Below are 14,956 nucleotides of genomic sequence, written 5' to 3' on the forward strand. Positions count from 1 at the left end.
CGGCGAAGAGGACTGGGGGCCAGGGGATGCTCAGAGGTGGTTCCGTGAGACACTTCAGGGAGGCATCCAGGAGACTGGAGAGGGGTATGTGTTTCACTCTAGCTGGAGCCCAAAAACTAGGATCATTCTTGAAAGAATAGGCAAGGTAGGATTGGAAGAGGCCAGAACAGACAGAGCCCTGAAGCTTATGGCCCACAATAAAGGAAGGGGTCATGAGAAGCCCCTGTTGCAATGTTCTGAGGATCAGCTGGAGAAGAAGGGAGGCAGGAGAGAAGAGGCTGTAAAGGAAGTTTCCAGAAGGAGGGAGTGGTCCATGACAGACTGAAATGCTATCCTGGGGGCCTCGCCCATGAATGAGCATGTGCTGCCACAGACCTTGCCCGGAGTCATGGCATCCAAATGTGGTGGGCTGAAGAGGGAATGGAAGATAAGGGGCTGAGCCAGTGAACACCACATGTCTATAGAAGTTAAAGGGATGAGATGGTGACCGACAGGACCTTGATGAGGTGGGGTGCAGAGAAGATGGACCAGTTTTAATCGTGTCAGAAATGGAGAGACAGACATAGAACCACGACTGGTTTCTTAAAGGAAAGGGTAGCAGGGGACCCCCTACCTCAGGGATCCTAATTTACCCAGGTAACTTCTGAATCAAAACCTGACATGGAAAGCCAGGTGTGGTGCTGCAAGCCACAGGAAAACGTAGTGGAATTCAGCTGCTATCACAAAAGCTACTACTTGGAAAAGTCAAGGACTTCTCCAAAGGTCAATCCATGGCTTAAGAAGTCTTGGTGATATTTTAGCGCTTATATATATATATATATATATATATATATATATATATATATATATATATATATATTAGTTGGTTCCTAAAATGATTTTCTTGCGTGCTTCTAAAGAACTCCTAACAGTGTATTTATCTAAAGTACCTATCAAGCATCCAAGGCCATATGAAACAACATCTGTCTCCTAAGTCAGCAGATAGCTTTATTTCTTGTGCAATTTAGGGTGAGACCCTCCTTTCTTATACAACCTTACTAATAGACCCCTAACTTCTTACCTAACCACTTCTAGGAATGTAGACTGAGCACATAGATCCCCTTTTTTTAATATACTAACCAATCATTAGCTCTCAGTTGACCTCCTCTTTTACCACTCTTTTTTTTGGGTTGTAAAAGAAAGCCTGGTGGTCACTGCCTGAGGAAAATTCTTACCTGCCTTTATGACCCTGTAGAATTCAAGCCTGGTGACCTTGCTCGACCAGGGGATTGCTATTGCTTGGGTTTATAACTGGATTCCTGAGAGACTTAGGAGGAACATGGAGGAACATGGAGAACTTAGAGATGGAGAACAGAGAGGGATAAGGAGGATTTTGACCAGAGAGAACATGTGGACAAGATGGAAGATGAGGAAGAGTCAAATGGGGAAGTACTAGCTGGGTAAGAACAAAATGAAAAGGACCTGGATGAGGCAGAATTAAGATAGAACTTAGAGGGAGCAGTAGATAAATATAGAGAGAAATCAAGCAAGAAAGGAGCTAGGCACAAGAACAGAACTGAAGCTGTGTAAATAGGATGTTATCCCAGAGGAATTAAAGCAAGTGGACTAAAGAGCTCTGTGTGCTGAGATTCTATTTCCCAAAAATAGTCCTCACCGTTCGTAGTTTCTCTCCTGAGCCCCTGGGAAGTATTAATATTAAGGCTGGTCCCACTAATATTATACAAGATGGCTCACACTTAGAACCCCAGTGCTTGGAAGGCTGAAGCAGGACTACCATCTGTTTGAGGTCCCTTTGAGATACATAGTGAATAGTGAGGTCATTATGTAGCCCAGGCTGGCCCCAAACTGTGGCCCAGAGTAAGACCCTGAAAAACAACAAAACCCTCAACCTAGAATTCCCGAAAGGACTTATATCCATGCACTGAACACACCTTCATTCTGCTCCCAGCTCATCAAGTACAGCCCCCGAGATAAACAACAGCCCTGGGGCTTGTCCTGGAGACCCCTTTGTCCCTACAGCCCACCTACCACAAGTTCAGCCTCTACCTCCTGTCTCATCCCTTCAGCCTCTGGCCAGATCCAGGCTCCACCCTGTTCTCCCTAGGCACTGGAGAGGCCACCACCTGGTGTACTGACAGAAATTCCAGTCTCACACCTCCAGCTCTGGTCCCTGCTCTGCCTTAGCCCATCCCTGGCACTAACACAGCCAGTGGTCCTCCACTTATGCACGCACGCACGTACACACCAAGTTCCTCACTCTAGCTGGGGCTCACCTCCTCATCCTCTTCCAGCCTTACAGCTCCCCTGGCGGTACAGTACAGCGTGGGTCTTCTGTTTGGGCACCTAAACGTGGTGATGCACCTCCAGGCCTCTCTGACTTTGCACAGGCTGAAACCCTCTCACAACCCGTACTGCCACCTAGTGCTCTTCCAAGGACCAGCGCCAGCGGCTCCTTCTCTGGAAATTCTTTGCTGACCATGCCAACCCCCCAAAAAGATTCCTGTGCCTCCCTACCCCTTCACGCCCTTGACCACCAATGCCTGTCCTTCCCTCTAACCCGAGCTCCCTTGAGGACAGGGCCCAGGTCTGACTCATCTTGATCACCACAGTCCCCAGCTTCAGGCCTGGCACACCAGAAGCCTACGAAATGTTTGTTAAGTGATGAGTGGGTGAGTGAGTGAGCGCTGAGTGAATGGATGACTGTAAGAGAGAACCGCGAGTGAATCCATGACAGCAGGAAGTGACGAACCGAGGGATGGGCAGGACAGGTAAGGAACATAGAATCGATAGGTGCATTTCTGAGGTTGCGCATCCCTGAACTCAGTTTCTCCAATAGCGACCTCCCTCATCGCCGCCGCTGCAAGCTATGTCCAGAACCCCAGTACTGGTCATTCGGGAAAGGACTTACCGGGACCAACCAGATGAGCTCATTTCCTTGGGAACCCCTTCGGCCTTTAGCCGAACCGACCCGAGCCCTACGAGGCAGGTTCCCTGTCTATCGGCAGATTGGCCTAAACTAGCGGAGAATGACGTCTTTCAGAGCCTATCGCTGTCCAACATGGACTGCAGCCCCGCCCATTCAGAAAAGCGCCCATAGGGAGCGTCAGGTCCTGCTCTGGAGAGAGCGAAGGCTGCTGAGGGAATGGCCAAGAATAGGGTTTTTAGCTTCTGGAACCTGGGGTGTTTCCAGGCGTTCTAATTCTTCTTTTTTCTCCCCTCCTTTTTCCCAGTACTGAGAATTGAACCCAGGCCTTTCCGTATGCTACACAAGGTTTCTACTACCGGGCACTGAACCTCAACCCTTCTTTATTTTGAAACAGCATCTCACTAAATTACACAGACAGGGCTTGAACTCACTATGTTACCCAGAGTGGCCTCTGATTTGCCTCAGCCACTAGAGGCGTTTAGGATTGTAGACTTGCATCATACCCAGCTGCAGTCCTTGGGTCTTGGTAAAAAGAAGCCACACTCCTTGATCCTAAAGGAGCAAGGGCACTTAGGACCCAAGAGGGAAGAAATTAGTGGTCAGGATTTTTGTGTCTGAGGGTCCAGAGAATTAGGAACCTAAAAAATAGGAGTCCAGGAATTTGAACTCCAGGGTCCTATGAGTCACTCTGGTTTACCTGCTCTGGATGACAGATCTGGGGTTCAGGATTTTATGAGGCTGTTTGTGGGATTGGGGCCATGCCTCACCCCCAGGCAAGATTTCTGAGGCCTGAGGTGGAGCACAGACTACAAGGGAGGGAGGAGGGGATCTCTAGCCTGGATGTCATTCTTACCTGTTTCCCTACCAAGAAAGTCAGGGGCAGAGCTTGCTGAAAAAAAGAATGGGAGGGGGCTGGGGATTTAGCTCAGTGGTAGAGCGCTTGCCTAGCAAGCACAAGGGCCTGGGTTCGATCCTCAGCTCCAAAAAAAAAAAAAAAAAAAAAAAAAGAATGGGAGGAGCCTTGAGGATAATGTGGAGACGAGGAAAAAGGACCACAAAGACACCAAAGAAGAGATAAAAACAATAAAACAATAATAACAGTTCTCTTGTACCGAGTTTACTGAAGCCTGGGTTCTGTACTGAAGCATTCACATAATTATTCCGTGTCTTCCTCATAGTCCTAAGCGATTGGAGCTTAATTAGTGTTGTCATTATTATTATTATCCTCATTTTACAAGTGAGAAAATTGAAGTCCAGTGCAGGACAATCAAGATAGAGATATAGGTAGGGGAAAAAAACAGATGTAAAAAGAACACAACGCAGATGAAAACAAGATTAGTGGATAAGGCAGGCCCAGAAAGAAAGAGGAAATGACCTACAGCAAACAAAGGGAGGGAATGTGAGGGCCAGGGCTCCGTGAGGTGGCAGATAGCACCGCCGCCGCCAGAGACTAGGACTCAAGGGAGACAGAGCCAAAAGATGAGGACTTCCAAGGATTTTTCTTCCCTGACTCCCATGGTTTCAGCTTTGTCCAAGCCTTCTTGCTGTTGGTGCTGAGCCAAGTTGGGGTCAAAAACAGTGATTAAGAACAGGCAAGTATGTCATTATGCCAGCAGGAGATGATAAGAAAATGTTTCATGGGGTACCCCAGTCTGGGAGGGGCCTTGCCTCACAGCCTCTGCTCTCTAATTTGGATAGAGCTCATACCTCAGAGAGGACTAGGGACAGGCCTTCTCTCTCCTAATCTGTCTCTCCATCACTTAGAACTGTTGCTGTAACACATTATGAACACAGGTGAGGACCTCCCTTCAGACCTCAACACACTTCAGAGACTCCATAGATGCATAGGATGGATGGACGGACAGACGGATGGACGGATGTCCACATCTCTCCAGGAAGCTCTTCCCCACCCTGCCATTACCCTCTGTGCTGCCATCATACTCCTTAGAGTCTCCCTGGCCACACCATCTCCTCTCCTCTTCCCTTTCATCCTGTGCTTCTCCATAAGCCACTGGACCAACCAACCCCAGTGAGCAGAAACTGGAGCTTATTTTGGGAGCACTCAGCTTCCAGCAGTCCTCAGGGACTGAAAGAGGTGTCCTCAAGACTCCTGCTTCAGACACACTCCCAGCACCTCAGTCAGAGACACAAGATCACACCAAATGTGAGCCCTCACAATACAAGTTAGGTGTGAAAACTTACTATGTCAGCACCCACAGAGCACATATAGCATCCCATGAAAACAAACAAAACATGGCCCCACAACCACAGAATCAGCTGCACTGACAGAAATATCCTCCTAACACAGGCAAAACAGACACCCCAGTGGTGCAATTACATGACCAGCCACCAATAAGCTTGCTAGAAGGAGCATGAGCAAGAGACTTGGTTGTGTTCCTTGTTGTATCCAGAGCAACAGGCTGAACACATAAGCACCACTGTCATTACCACAAGCACGGTGTTTCCTGCCTGTTTCCACGTACAGTTCCAAGCCTTTCACACCAAACATCTTTGCTCCAACCTCTCAACAATGCTATTTGACACAATCAGTCTCACAGATGGAAAAACTGAGGTCAAGAGAAGTTTGACAAACGTGTTCCAAGTTATCATAGCCAGGGGCAATGGTGGGGGAGGGGAGGCTGACAACCTGAGTTTGATCCCTGGGACCCACATGGCAAAAGGAAAGAACCTCTACACATGTGCCATGGCACACACAAACAAATAAATAAAAGTAATAAAATAAAGAAGCGATCAGGATTAAAACCCAGGCTTCCAAGCTCAACCGTCTATGACCTAAGGTCATGTGCTAATCAATAAAGATATATCATAGCTGGGTACACTGGTACATGGCTGTGATCCCAGCACCGAGGCAAGATGATTGCAAGTTCAAGATGAACCTGGGCTGTACAGCGAATTCTAGACACACACACCCCGCCCCCACCGGGCTATATGGCTGTTTGTTGTATGACTTTCCTGAGGAAAGGCAAGAAAACTATCTATTTACTCCTCAATTGAGAGAGCACAGACAGACCAAAGAACGATTCTACCAGGAATAACTTGGCAAAAATAGATAAATTTAGTGGGGTTACTTACATGTCCAGAGTGGCCTACGGAGGTGCACCACTGAAAGTCCCACCCTCCGTCAATGCCTGCCTTTTCTATATGTTAGCATTTCTAGGGGTATGTATAGCTGGGGCAAGAGGGAATGGTGACTGGAATTTCAGGGGAGGGTCTTGGGGTGATCTCATGACAGTTTTGTGACCTTCTTCACCCTCCCAAAGGGAATGTTAATAACCCCCTTCCCTTAGGCCTAGATGTCTACTACCGTTGCCATGACATCCGGCCAAGGTCTCAGGTCACCTCAGCTGCTCTGCCCCATGATGGCAATGGGCACATCAGTACTCGAAGAAGGGTCTGTGAAGTTCCTCATCTGGTAAAGAGGCTTGCTGAGTGACCCTGTCGACCTGTGTTGACCTGAGTTGACCTGAGTTGACCCTAGTTCCATCCTCGGAAACATATGCTGCCCTCTGGCTTCTGCACATACACTTATTTATTTATTTTATTATTTGTGTGTGTGTGAGTGCGCGTGTGCACGGAACAAGCATATGGAGGTCAGAGGTCAATTTATAGGAGTTAATTCTCTTTCTACCACGTGGATCCTAGGGATTAGGCTTGGCAGCAAGTACCCTTAGCGCTGAGACATTTCACTGGTCCAGTATTAATTTTCTAAAAGAGTCAAAGAAACAGCTTACACTACAGTAGTGACACCTTGTCTCAAAAAAACACCAACAGCCAGGCGGCGGTGGTGCTCGCCTTTAATCCCAGCACTCCGGAGGCAGGGCCAGGAGGATCTCTGTGAGTTCGAGGCCAGCCTGGACTACAGAGCAAGGTCCAGGACAGGCACCAAAACGACACAGAGAAACTCTGTCTGGGGGGGGGGAGGTGACCCACAAACAAACCAACAAAAGCAGAGAGTGGTGTGCCCGTGCACAGCGCCAGCACTCAGGAGACTGAAGCAGGAAACCTATTGCCAGCTCAGGGTACCTAGTATGTTCAAGCCACACTGGTGGGTTTAAGACAAGCCTGGGATACACGAGTAAGTGCACAGAACCAACTAAGCAGGGCTGGTAGGGGCTCACAGAGGCTGAAGTGGCCATCACGGAGCCTGCAGGGGTCTGCTCCAGGTCCTCTGCATACATGTCATGGTTATTAGCTGAATGTTTCTGTGGGACTCCTGACAGTAGGAGTGGGGGTGTCTCTGACTCTTGGGACCCTTTTCTTCCTACTGGTTTGCCTTGTCGAGCCTTGATCTGAGGGTTTGTGCCCAGTCCTATTGTACCTTGTATGGTGTTTGACTGGTATCCCCGGGAGGCCTACTCTTCTGAAGGGAAAGAGGAGGAGCGGATCTGGGGGTGATGGGGACTGGGAGGAGTGGAAGGGGGGGAGATTGCAATCAGAATGTATTGAAAACAAAAAGAAAAGAAAAAAATCCTGCCTAAAAGAGTTCTTTTTAAAAGTCACATACAGTCACATAACCACACAGAGAGACACAACACACCCAAACCAGGCAGTGAGTGGCACACCTAAAGCTCCCCAAGTCCCTCCTGTTCTGCTGGGTTGGTCCTCAAGGAAACAGTAGGCTTAGGATGGAAAGGGGGGCCCCCACTTGCTCTCTCAGCCAGACTGGTTCCACCAGGGCCATGGATGGCATAACCTGTCTGGCTTGTGAAACTCATGTTGGGCAACTGGGCTCAAATGTGGATGCCTGAATTCTGAGGAGAGATGAGTTGGAACATCTGACTCTGGTGTCCTGAGGGGGCAGGGGGCTGGGGTGCCAGGCATACTTTGAGGGAGGGGAGGAGACTGGGACCTGGGCATCCAGGCTCTGGGGATGCAGGGCCACACCCCCACTGGGTTTTGCTGTTGAAGGGAAAGCTCCAGTCATGGTGAATAAAATACATGAAGCCCAATGCAATCTGGATTTCCAGTAAATAATTAGATTCTGTTTTAACAGAAGTATATTCCCATGTAACAACATTGGCAATATATTCACCGTTCCTCTGAAACTCCAAGTGAAGCCAAGTGTGGTGGTGCACACACATAATCCAGCCCTCATGTTGGGGCAGGAAAATCCTAAGTTCAAGGACAGCCTAGGCTTCGTTTTGAGATGCTATCTCAAAACACAACTGGACTTTTGAGAGCCAGTGAGGTGGCTCAGCAGGAAGAGGCACTTGCTGCTGAAACCTAACAACCTGAGTTCAGTCCTAGAGAACCGACTCCCACAAGTGGCCCTCTGACCCCAATTCACACATTAATGTGTGCACACATACAATTTTAAAAGGGGGTACTGGAGAGATGGCTCAGAGGTTAAGAGCACTGGCCGCTCTTTCACAGGTCCCAGGTTCAATTCCAAGCACCCACATGGTGGCTCACAGGGATCTGTAACTCTAGCTCCAAGGAAGAATCTAGCACCCTTTTCTGGCCCTCCGTGGGTAGCAGGCATGCTCATGGTACACAAACATACATACAGGCAAAATATCTACACACACAAATAAATAAATATATAATTATATCAATAAATAAATAAATAGAGAAAGAAAGAAAGCCAGGCTGTGGTGGGGCATGCCTTTAATCTCAGCAGAGGCAGGCAGATCTCTGAGTTTGAGGCCAGCCTGGTCTACAGAGTGAGTTCCAGGATAGCCAGGGCTACACAGAGAAACCCTGTCCCAAAACAAAACAAAAGTTAAAAATGGAACCAAGCACTGTATATTTAATCTGTCCACCACTTAAGGGGGGACAAGGTCAAGCACCTCGTGGTAGGGTCATGAGCACTCAGCTCCCCAGACCTCCTCTCTTCCTGCTTCTGGATCTCTCCTCCAAATTCCCACTTCAAGCCACGTCACAACTTCCCCAGCCCCAGTGTCCTAGTCTGCATGAGTGGCTGTATCTAGTTGGGGGTCCTCAGGCTATGTCAGTAAACTTAGGGACAACTCAGGTTGTCACCTTGGGAGCCTGTGGTCCTCAGTTATGACTGATCCTGAGTCACTTGCAGTCCATTTTCTGTAGTATGGGGAAGGGGCCATGTGGCTGCCTTAGAAAAGGAGTGAGATAGGGAGAAGACCTGTGATACAGGACAGAAGCCCCAGGATGAGGAGACACAGACACGGGGTCTGAGAGGACAGAGACCGAGAAATGGGGACACAAACACGCACGAGTCAAAATGGCTGCCAAGATGAGGAACGAAAGGAAGGGATATGACGGCTGGTGCTTGCAATCCAAGAACTCAGGAGGCTGAGGCAGGGGGATCACCGTAAGTTGAAGCTAGCCTAGCTACATAAGAGTAAAACCCTGCCTCAAAATAAAGAAATAGGCCGGGCAGTGGTGGCGCACACCTTTAATCCCAGTACTTGGGAGGCAGAGGCAGGCGGCTCTCTGTGAGTTCGAGGCCAGCCCGGGCTACAGAGTGAGTCCCAGGAAAGGCACAAAGCTACACAAAGAAACCCTGTCTCCAAAAAAACAAAAATAAATAAATAAATAAATAAATAAAAATAAAGAAATAATAAAAAGGAGGAAGGGAGCCTTCTGTGAACGTAGCTCAGTTGGCAGACTGCTTGCCTAGCATAGACAAGTCCCTGGGTTTGATGCCCAGTCCCAGACAGACTCCATAATTTTGTTTGTGCATGCCCATAATCTCAGTACTTGGAGGTGGAGGCAAGAAATCCAAGGTCATCCCCAGCTACACAGGGAGTTGGAGGCCAGCCTGGGCTACATGAGAGCCTGTCTCAAAAGCAAAACAAAAAAAAAAAAAAGGAATTAAGGAGAAAAGGAAGGAGGGAGGGAGGGAGGGAGGGAGGGAGGGAGGGAGGGAGGGAGGGAGGAAGGAGAGGGAGGGAGGGAGAAAGCACAGGATTAATTTAGAGTTGGACAAAGACATGGCAATAAGGAGACAGGCACTCAAAAATGAAGTGGGAAATGTCAACCAAATATGTAGGCTCCACACCAGAAGACAGAGATGCACAGGCAAAATGATGCTCGCTGCTGCTGTGGATCTGGGGACAAAGCGAGCCAGCCATTTGGGCGCTGCCAAGAGACAAAGGTTTGGGCCCTAGAGTGTTGGGTATGTGGAGAAAGCTGGGATCACAGGCCAGGCATTGGGTGATCCGTTTGCTGCCACCTCATAGCCATACACTGTGGTGTGGTGACACAGCCGTCTCTAGAGGTGACACCCCAATTTTCTGGTGCCTCCTATATTTTGGGGGTGACACCCATGGTAGGAACCCCACCCAACTCTAATGCCACTTCCCTGTTGAGTCACCCACAACCCTGTCAGGCCTGTTGGGGGAAAACTTTGGTGAATCAAGTATCCATACCCTTCACGCCTGAAGCCCAGTTCATTGGAAACTTGGATCTAGCTCTCTAGGAACACACAGCCTAGACAAGGGACATTAGGGTCTAGATCCTCCTTTAGATTAAGACACCGGGGCTCAGTTCTTCTCCCTCAAACACACAGGTCCCAACCCAGCCCATCTCCCTCAGTTCAGGGGTCCAGACTCTTCCCTCAGACCCATGATGCAGATCCCAATTTCCCCACCTTGTACTCAGATCTCAGCCCTCCTCCTTCAGACCCATGAGCCAAAGCCCCAGCCTGCCTCCCTCAGACTCACATTCCAGACCACCCCCTCAGGTTAGAAACAGAGCCAGGCACACCCTGGCCTTTCTCGTCAGTCCCCAGCCTCCTCCCTTCCCATTTGAAGTGGAGACGAGGTGTGCTTATTTACTTTGGTCCCCATATGAATCACTCCCTAAAACACACTGCCCACCCCACACCCCGTGTCTCCAGGCCTTGAACAGAAAGAACAATGCCCCGTTTTCCCCCTCAACACGACAAAATCACTCAGCAAGATGAGAAGGTACTCAAAGGAAAACCCCCTCTGTACAGCAGACCAGGCCTTCCCCTTACCTCCCTAGCCCCTCACTCCTTCCCTACCTCACTGGTCCCTTAGCCCTGCCCTCAGCCACAGGTCCTTCTGTGCTCTCTCTCTCTCTCTCTCTCTCTCTCTCTCTCTCTCTCTCTCTCTCTCTCTCCAGATTTTACACCTTATTTCTCTCCAGATCTTACATGTCTATCTCTCAACATCTTTGTCTTCCCATCTCCATCTCTCAGTCTCCTCTCTCCGCCTCCCTTCGGTCCCTGTGTCCCCACACCCTCCTCATCTCCATCTTCCCTCTCTTTGGGGCCTCTATGCTTTTCGAATATCCTCCATCCCTGACTCTCTATCTCGCCCCACTCTGGTTTCTACCTCTGCCCCAGGTCTTCAGTCCTGAACGATGGAACAAGAAGGGAAGAGGGGTGTGGGGAATGGAGAGAAGGTGGAAAATCCAGGCGGAAAGGAAGAGGGTCAGGCAGACTGGCTAGGCTCCCTAGGCATCTCTGTCAGAGCCCCGCCCAAGGCTGTGTGGCCTGGCCCATATAAGCAGCTCCTGGCCTGACACTGAGAACTTAGCGTCTGGAGTCACCAAGAGCCTCTGTCTCCACCTCCTCACGTGGGTCTGCAGGTAGGAGCACCTTCTCTCCCCAAAGCCTCTGCTCTCAGGCAGGGCCCCTTGGCTCTCTCTCTCTCTCTCTCCTCCACCGACCTGGTTCACAGTCTCCTTTCAGTCTCTTGCCTGTCAGTAACTGGGAACCTTGTTCTCTCCCAACGCCCCATCTTCCCAGTCTTGCCTGTCAAACCCAAGTGGTACTGAGTTGAATTTAGAAATTCTGGGGCTCAGCGCCCAATCTCCTAGCCTGTTTGGCTTGGTCCATCAGACACAGTACACTTCTCTTCATCTCTGAGCCTATGGCCCTCAGTGAAATTGGCTTGCAGAGGCAACAAAGCACTTTACGCTTGTGGGTTTCACTTAGCAATGTCTCGTGGGCACCTGGCTCAGAGCTCTTTCCCACCTGTCTCTGCCACACCTGTCCCTGTCTCTTGCTCTCTCTGCCTCTGCTCCAAGAAGAGTCCTCCGGGATCTGTCGGGCAGCTGTTTAAAAGATGGGCGAGTTGTTCGCCCCACCCTATCCCTCCTAGCTAACAGGCTAACACAGCCTCTTTCTCTTCAGCTCCCTTCCCTCGAGAGTCCAGCCACCCCACCCCACCCCCACTGCCCTAGTCCCTTGCCCAGTATCCAGCATCCCTTGGACAGACTCCGTTGCGGTAGCTGTTGCCGTAGCCATCCCCTGCAGCCGTCCACACAGCAGCCACCTCCTCAGGGCCAGCGAAATGCAGTTTGAGATGCACGACAACGTGAAAGGCAAAGGTGGGATCACTGGATGGACCAACAACCTTCCAGGTGCCAGGCAGGAACCTGGCTACCTCCCTCCCCTGGGCACCCTGGCTTCGAAGATAAATGGCACCTGCTTCTACCCCAGAGGCCCCTGAAATGCTGGAGCCCAGTCGTGAAGGAGGAGGTGGTCGCAAGTCCAGGCTCTGCCCAACTGTGGTGCCCACTTTTTCTCCCAACCTTGGCTCAACCAGATGTATAGTTGGCAACAGCAACAGGGACAGACTAGGGGTGACGATGACCAAATGTGACAGATGGGAATGGGAGGGGTACAGTGATGTTTCCTCAAGTGGGCGGCCAGGTGGCCTGCCCAGACTGCCCGGCAGAAGGAAGGGTGGCAGGGATGTGGTGGGCCAGAAGGCCCTGCGAGGATGCCTGCTGACCCTCTTCTCCTACCTCCACAGCCATGTCTTATCCAGTGACCAGTCAGCCTCAGTGTGCCAATACCTGCTACCAGACACAGCTCAGCGATTGGCACACGGGCCTCACCGACTGCTGCAACGACATGCCCGTCTGTGAGTGCCCAAACTCCTCCAAACCCTTTCTATGCCTTTCAACCTCCCCCTTTGTGGGGCTCTGCAATCTTCACTCTGCCTGGGATCTCACCATCTAGCCCCCAGCCTCCTTCCTCATGGTGACCTCACTCCCTCTCCAGCCTCTAGTCCTCCCCACTCCGGACCCTGATTACTTTGGTTCTTTGGGTTTCCTTCTCTACACCTGTCCTCCGGGGACCCTCATCCCCTCCGTGTGCCCTCCCCCCGGGGACTAGCACAGCGGTCTGGACCCTGACCGTCCCGCCCCGTCCAGGTCTGTGCGGCACTTTTGCTCCACTGTGCCTCGCCTGTCGCATCTCTGACGACTTCGGGGAGTGCTGCTGCGCGCCGTACCTGCCCGGAGGCCTGCACTCTCTGCGCACAGGCATGCGGGAGCGCTACCACATCCAGGTGCGTGTCAATCCAGGATCACCGGGACTGAGCACTGGGGACCTGCGGCCTGGGACCCCAAAGCAAAGCTCCTGACCTCTATCGGTTTCTCTCTTTGTCACTCTCCAGGGCTCCGTCGGGCACGACTGGGCTACCCTCACCTTTTGCCTGCCCTGCGCCCTCTGTCAGATGGCACGGGAACTGAAGATCCGCGAGTAAGGACGTCCTCTCCGGAGTCCTTGGTCACGCCTGGCCTCCTGGGGAGGGGGGTGCTCTTTGGAAAGCCTGTCCCACTGCCCCTGTGCCACCGCCAAAAAAATACACCCACAATAAAAACCGGAAAACCAACCCCGCCTACACGCTTTTTATTGTCGCAGGAAAGGAATCTGGGTGCAGTGGGAGGTTCGCTGAGGGAGGTGGGATGCATGAAAGATGTCTAGGTGTATCACGGAAGACTGGTTTAATAGGCTGCACAGATGACTCTGCTGAGTCTCCCTGTAGGCATCGCACAGAGTGAAACCATTAGCCCTGAAGCTGCAGATGGCCTATCTGAACCTCTACCCACATCCTGAAAATATGCAAAACAAGAAAGAGGTCTTAGGGTAGGTGCTGGAGCCTACTCTAATCCCAGCAGCATGCTAAGACAGGAAGTTCAGGAGGAGCCGGGGCTGCCTGGGGTGCATGGTATGAGGCCAGCCTGGCCTCACACTGAGACCCTGCCTCAAATAAACTTTTAAAATGAAGAAAAAAAAAAAAAGACATACACTCTTCAAACAATGCTGTCCTCTGTTTAGGATCTATAGACTCTTTTTAAAAGACTTTTAGGCCAGGTGGTGGTGGTGCACTTCTTTATTCCCAGCACTCGTTGAGGCAGAAGCAGGAAGATCACCAGTTCAAGGCCAACCTGGTCTACAGAGCTAGTTCCAGAACAGCCAGGGCTACACAGAGAAACACTGTCTCAGGGCGGGGGGAGGTGTTAATTTTATGTGTATGTGCATGGGTGTTGTACCTGCACACACCATGTATGATGCCCAGAGAGCAGGAGAGGACATTGAGTCCCCTATAATCAGCCTCCATACAAGATGGGCCTTTGGGGAAAAGACCCCCAAAGGTTGTCCTGACAAGCTAGCCCATCATACTCCTTAACTCAACATGGTGACATTCACTGCCAAAGGAACTAATTGAACATGCTTGGGTCTCAGAATTCCTGGATCCAGTCTTAACCTTGCCACTTCTGTGTTATTTTATTGAGTTTGTAAACCTTTCTGAGCCTGTTTTCTCCTCTGAGGGGAGCAGTTCCTAATTTGTAAAAAACCTATTCTGGAGGCTGGAGGGATGGCTCAGCGGTTAAGAGCACTGGCTGCTCTTGGGGAAGACTTGGGTTTGGTTCACAGCACCTATATGGCAGCTTACAACTCCCCGTAACTCTTCCAGGAGATCCGAGGCCCTCTTCTGGCCTGCCTGTGCACCCGCACTCACGTGCATCTACACATACACATAAATACATTTTTTAAAAAGTCAAGTTTATGCTCACACCTCAGAGGGTAGGAGCCACCATCTTCTCATAAACGCAAAACTCATGGGGCCAGTGACGTCTGAAAACCCCATGTCACTCATGAGCCACATGGGAAACTTGAACATCTCCCAAGTCTAATCTGCCATGTCCTTGGCTGTGCACTGAAGAAAGTGACTTGTGTTGGGGTAAGCATACAGAGAAGGTGCACTGCTGAGCACCTGCAGCAAAAGATCCATGCCGGGGTGAGGCTGAGGGCAGAGATCTCAG

General features: G+C 50.5%; 1 protein-coding gene across 1 annotated transcript; it reads left to right on the top strand.

Annotated features, from left to right (window-relative positions):
* The first annotated feature begins 12,656 nt into the window (after window positions 1-12,656).
* Window positions 12,657-13,521, top strand: Cnfn (cornifelin). Its single transcript, XM_059253488.1, has 3 exons — window positions 12,657-12,765; window positions 13,058-13,194; window positions 13,303-13,521. The coding sequence occupies exons 1-3, from the start codon at window positions 12,657-12,659 to the stop codon at window positions 13,390-13,392; spliced, it is 336 nt and encodes a 111-aa protein (XP_059109471.1). The 3' UTR covers window positions 13,393-13,521.
* The last annotated feature ends 1,435 nt before the right edge of the window (window positions 13,522-14,956 follow it).

This window comes from Peromyscus eremicus, chromosome 1, assembly GCF_949786415.1.
Source record: "Peromyscus eremicus chromosome 1, PerEre_H2_v1, whole genome shotgun sequence".
In the NCBI taxonomy this organism is placed as follows: domain Eukaryota; kingdom Metazoa; phylum Chordata; class Mammalia; order Rodentia; family Cricetidae; genus Peromyscus; species Peromyscus eremicus.

Coding starts and splice junctions, on each gene's coding strand:
- Cnfn (XM_059253488.1), top strand. CDS start 12,657: ATGTCTTATCCAGTGACCAGTCAGCCTCAGTGTGCCAATACCTGCTAC. Junction 12,766..13,057: donor CTGCAACGACATGCCCGTCT/GTGAGTGCCCAA, acceptor CGCCCCGTCCAG/GTCTGTGCGGCACTTTTGCT. Junction 13,195..13,302: donor GGGAGCGCTACCACATCCAG/GTGCGTGTCAAT, acceptor GTCACTCTCCAG/GGCTCCGTCGGGCACGACTG.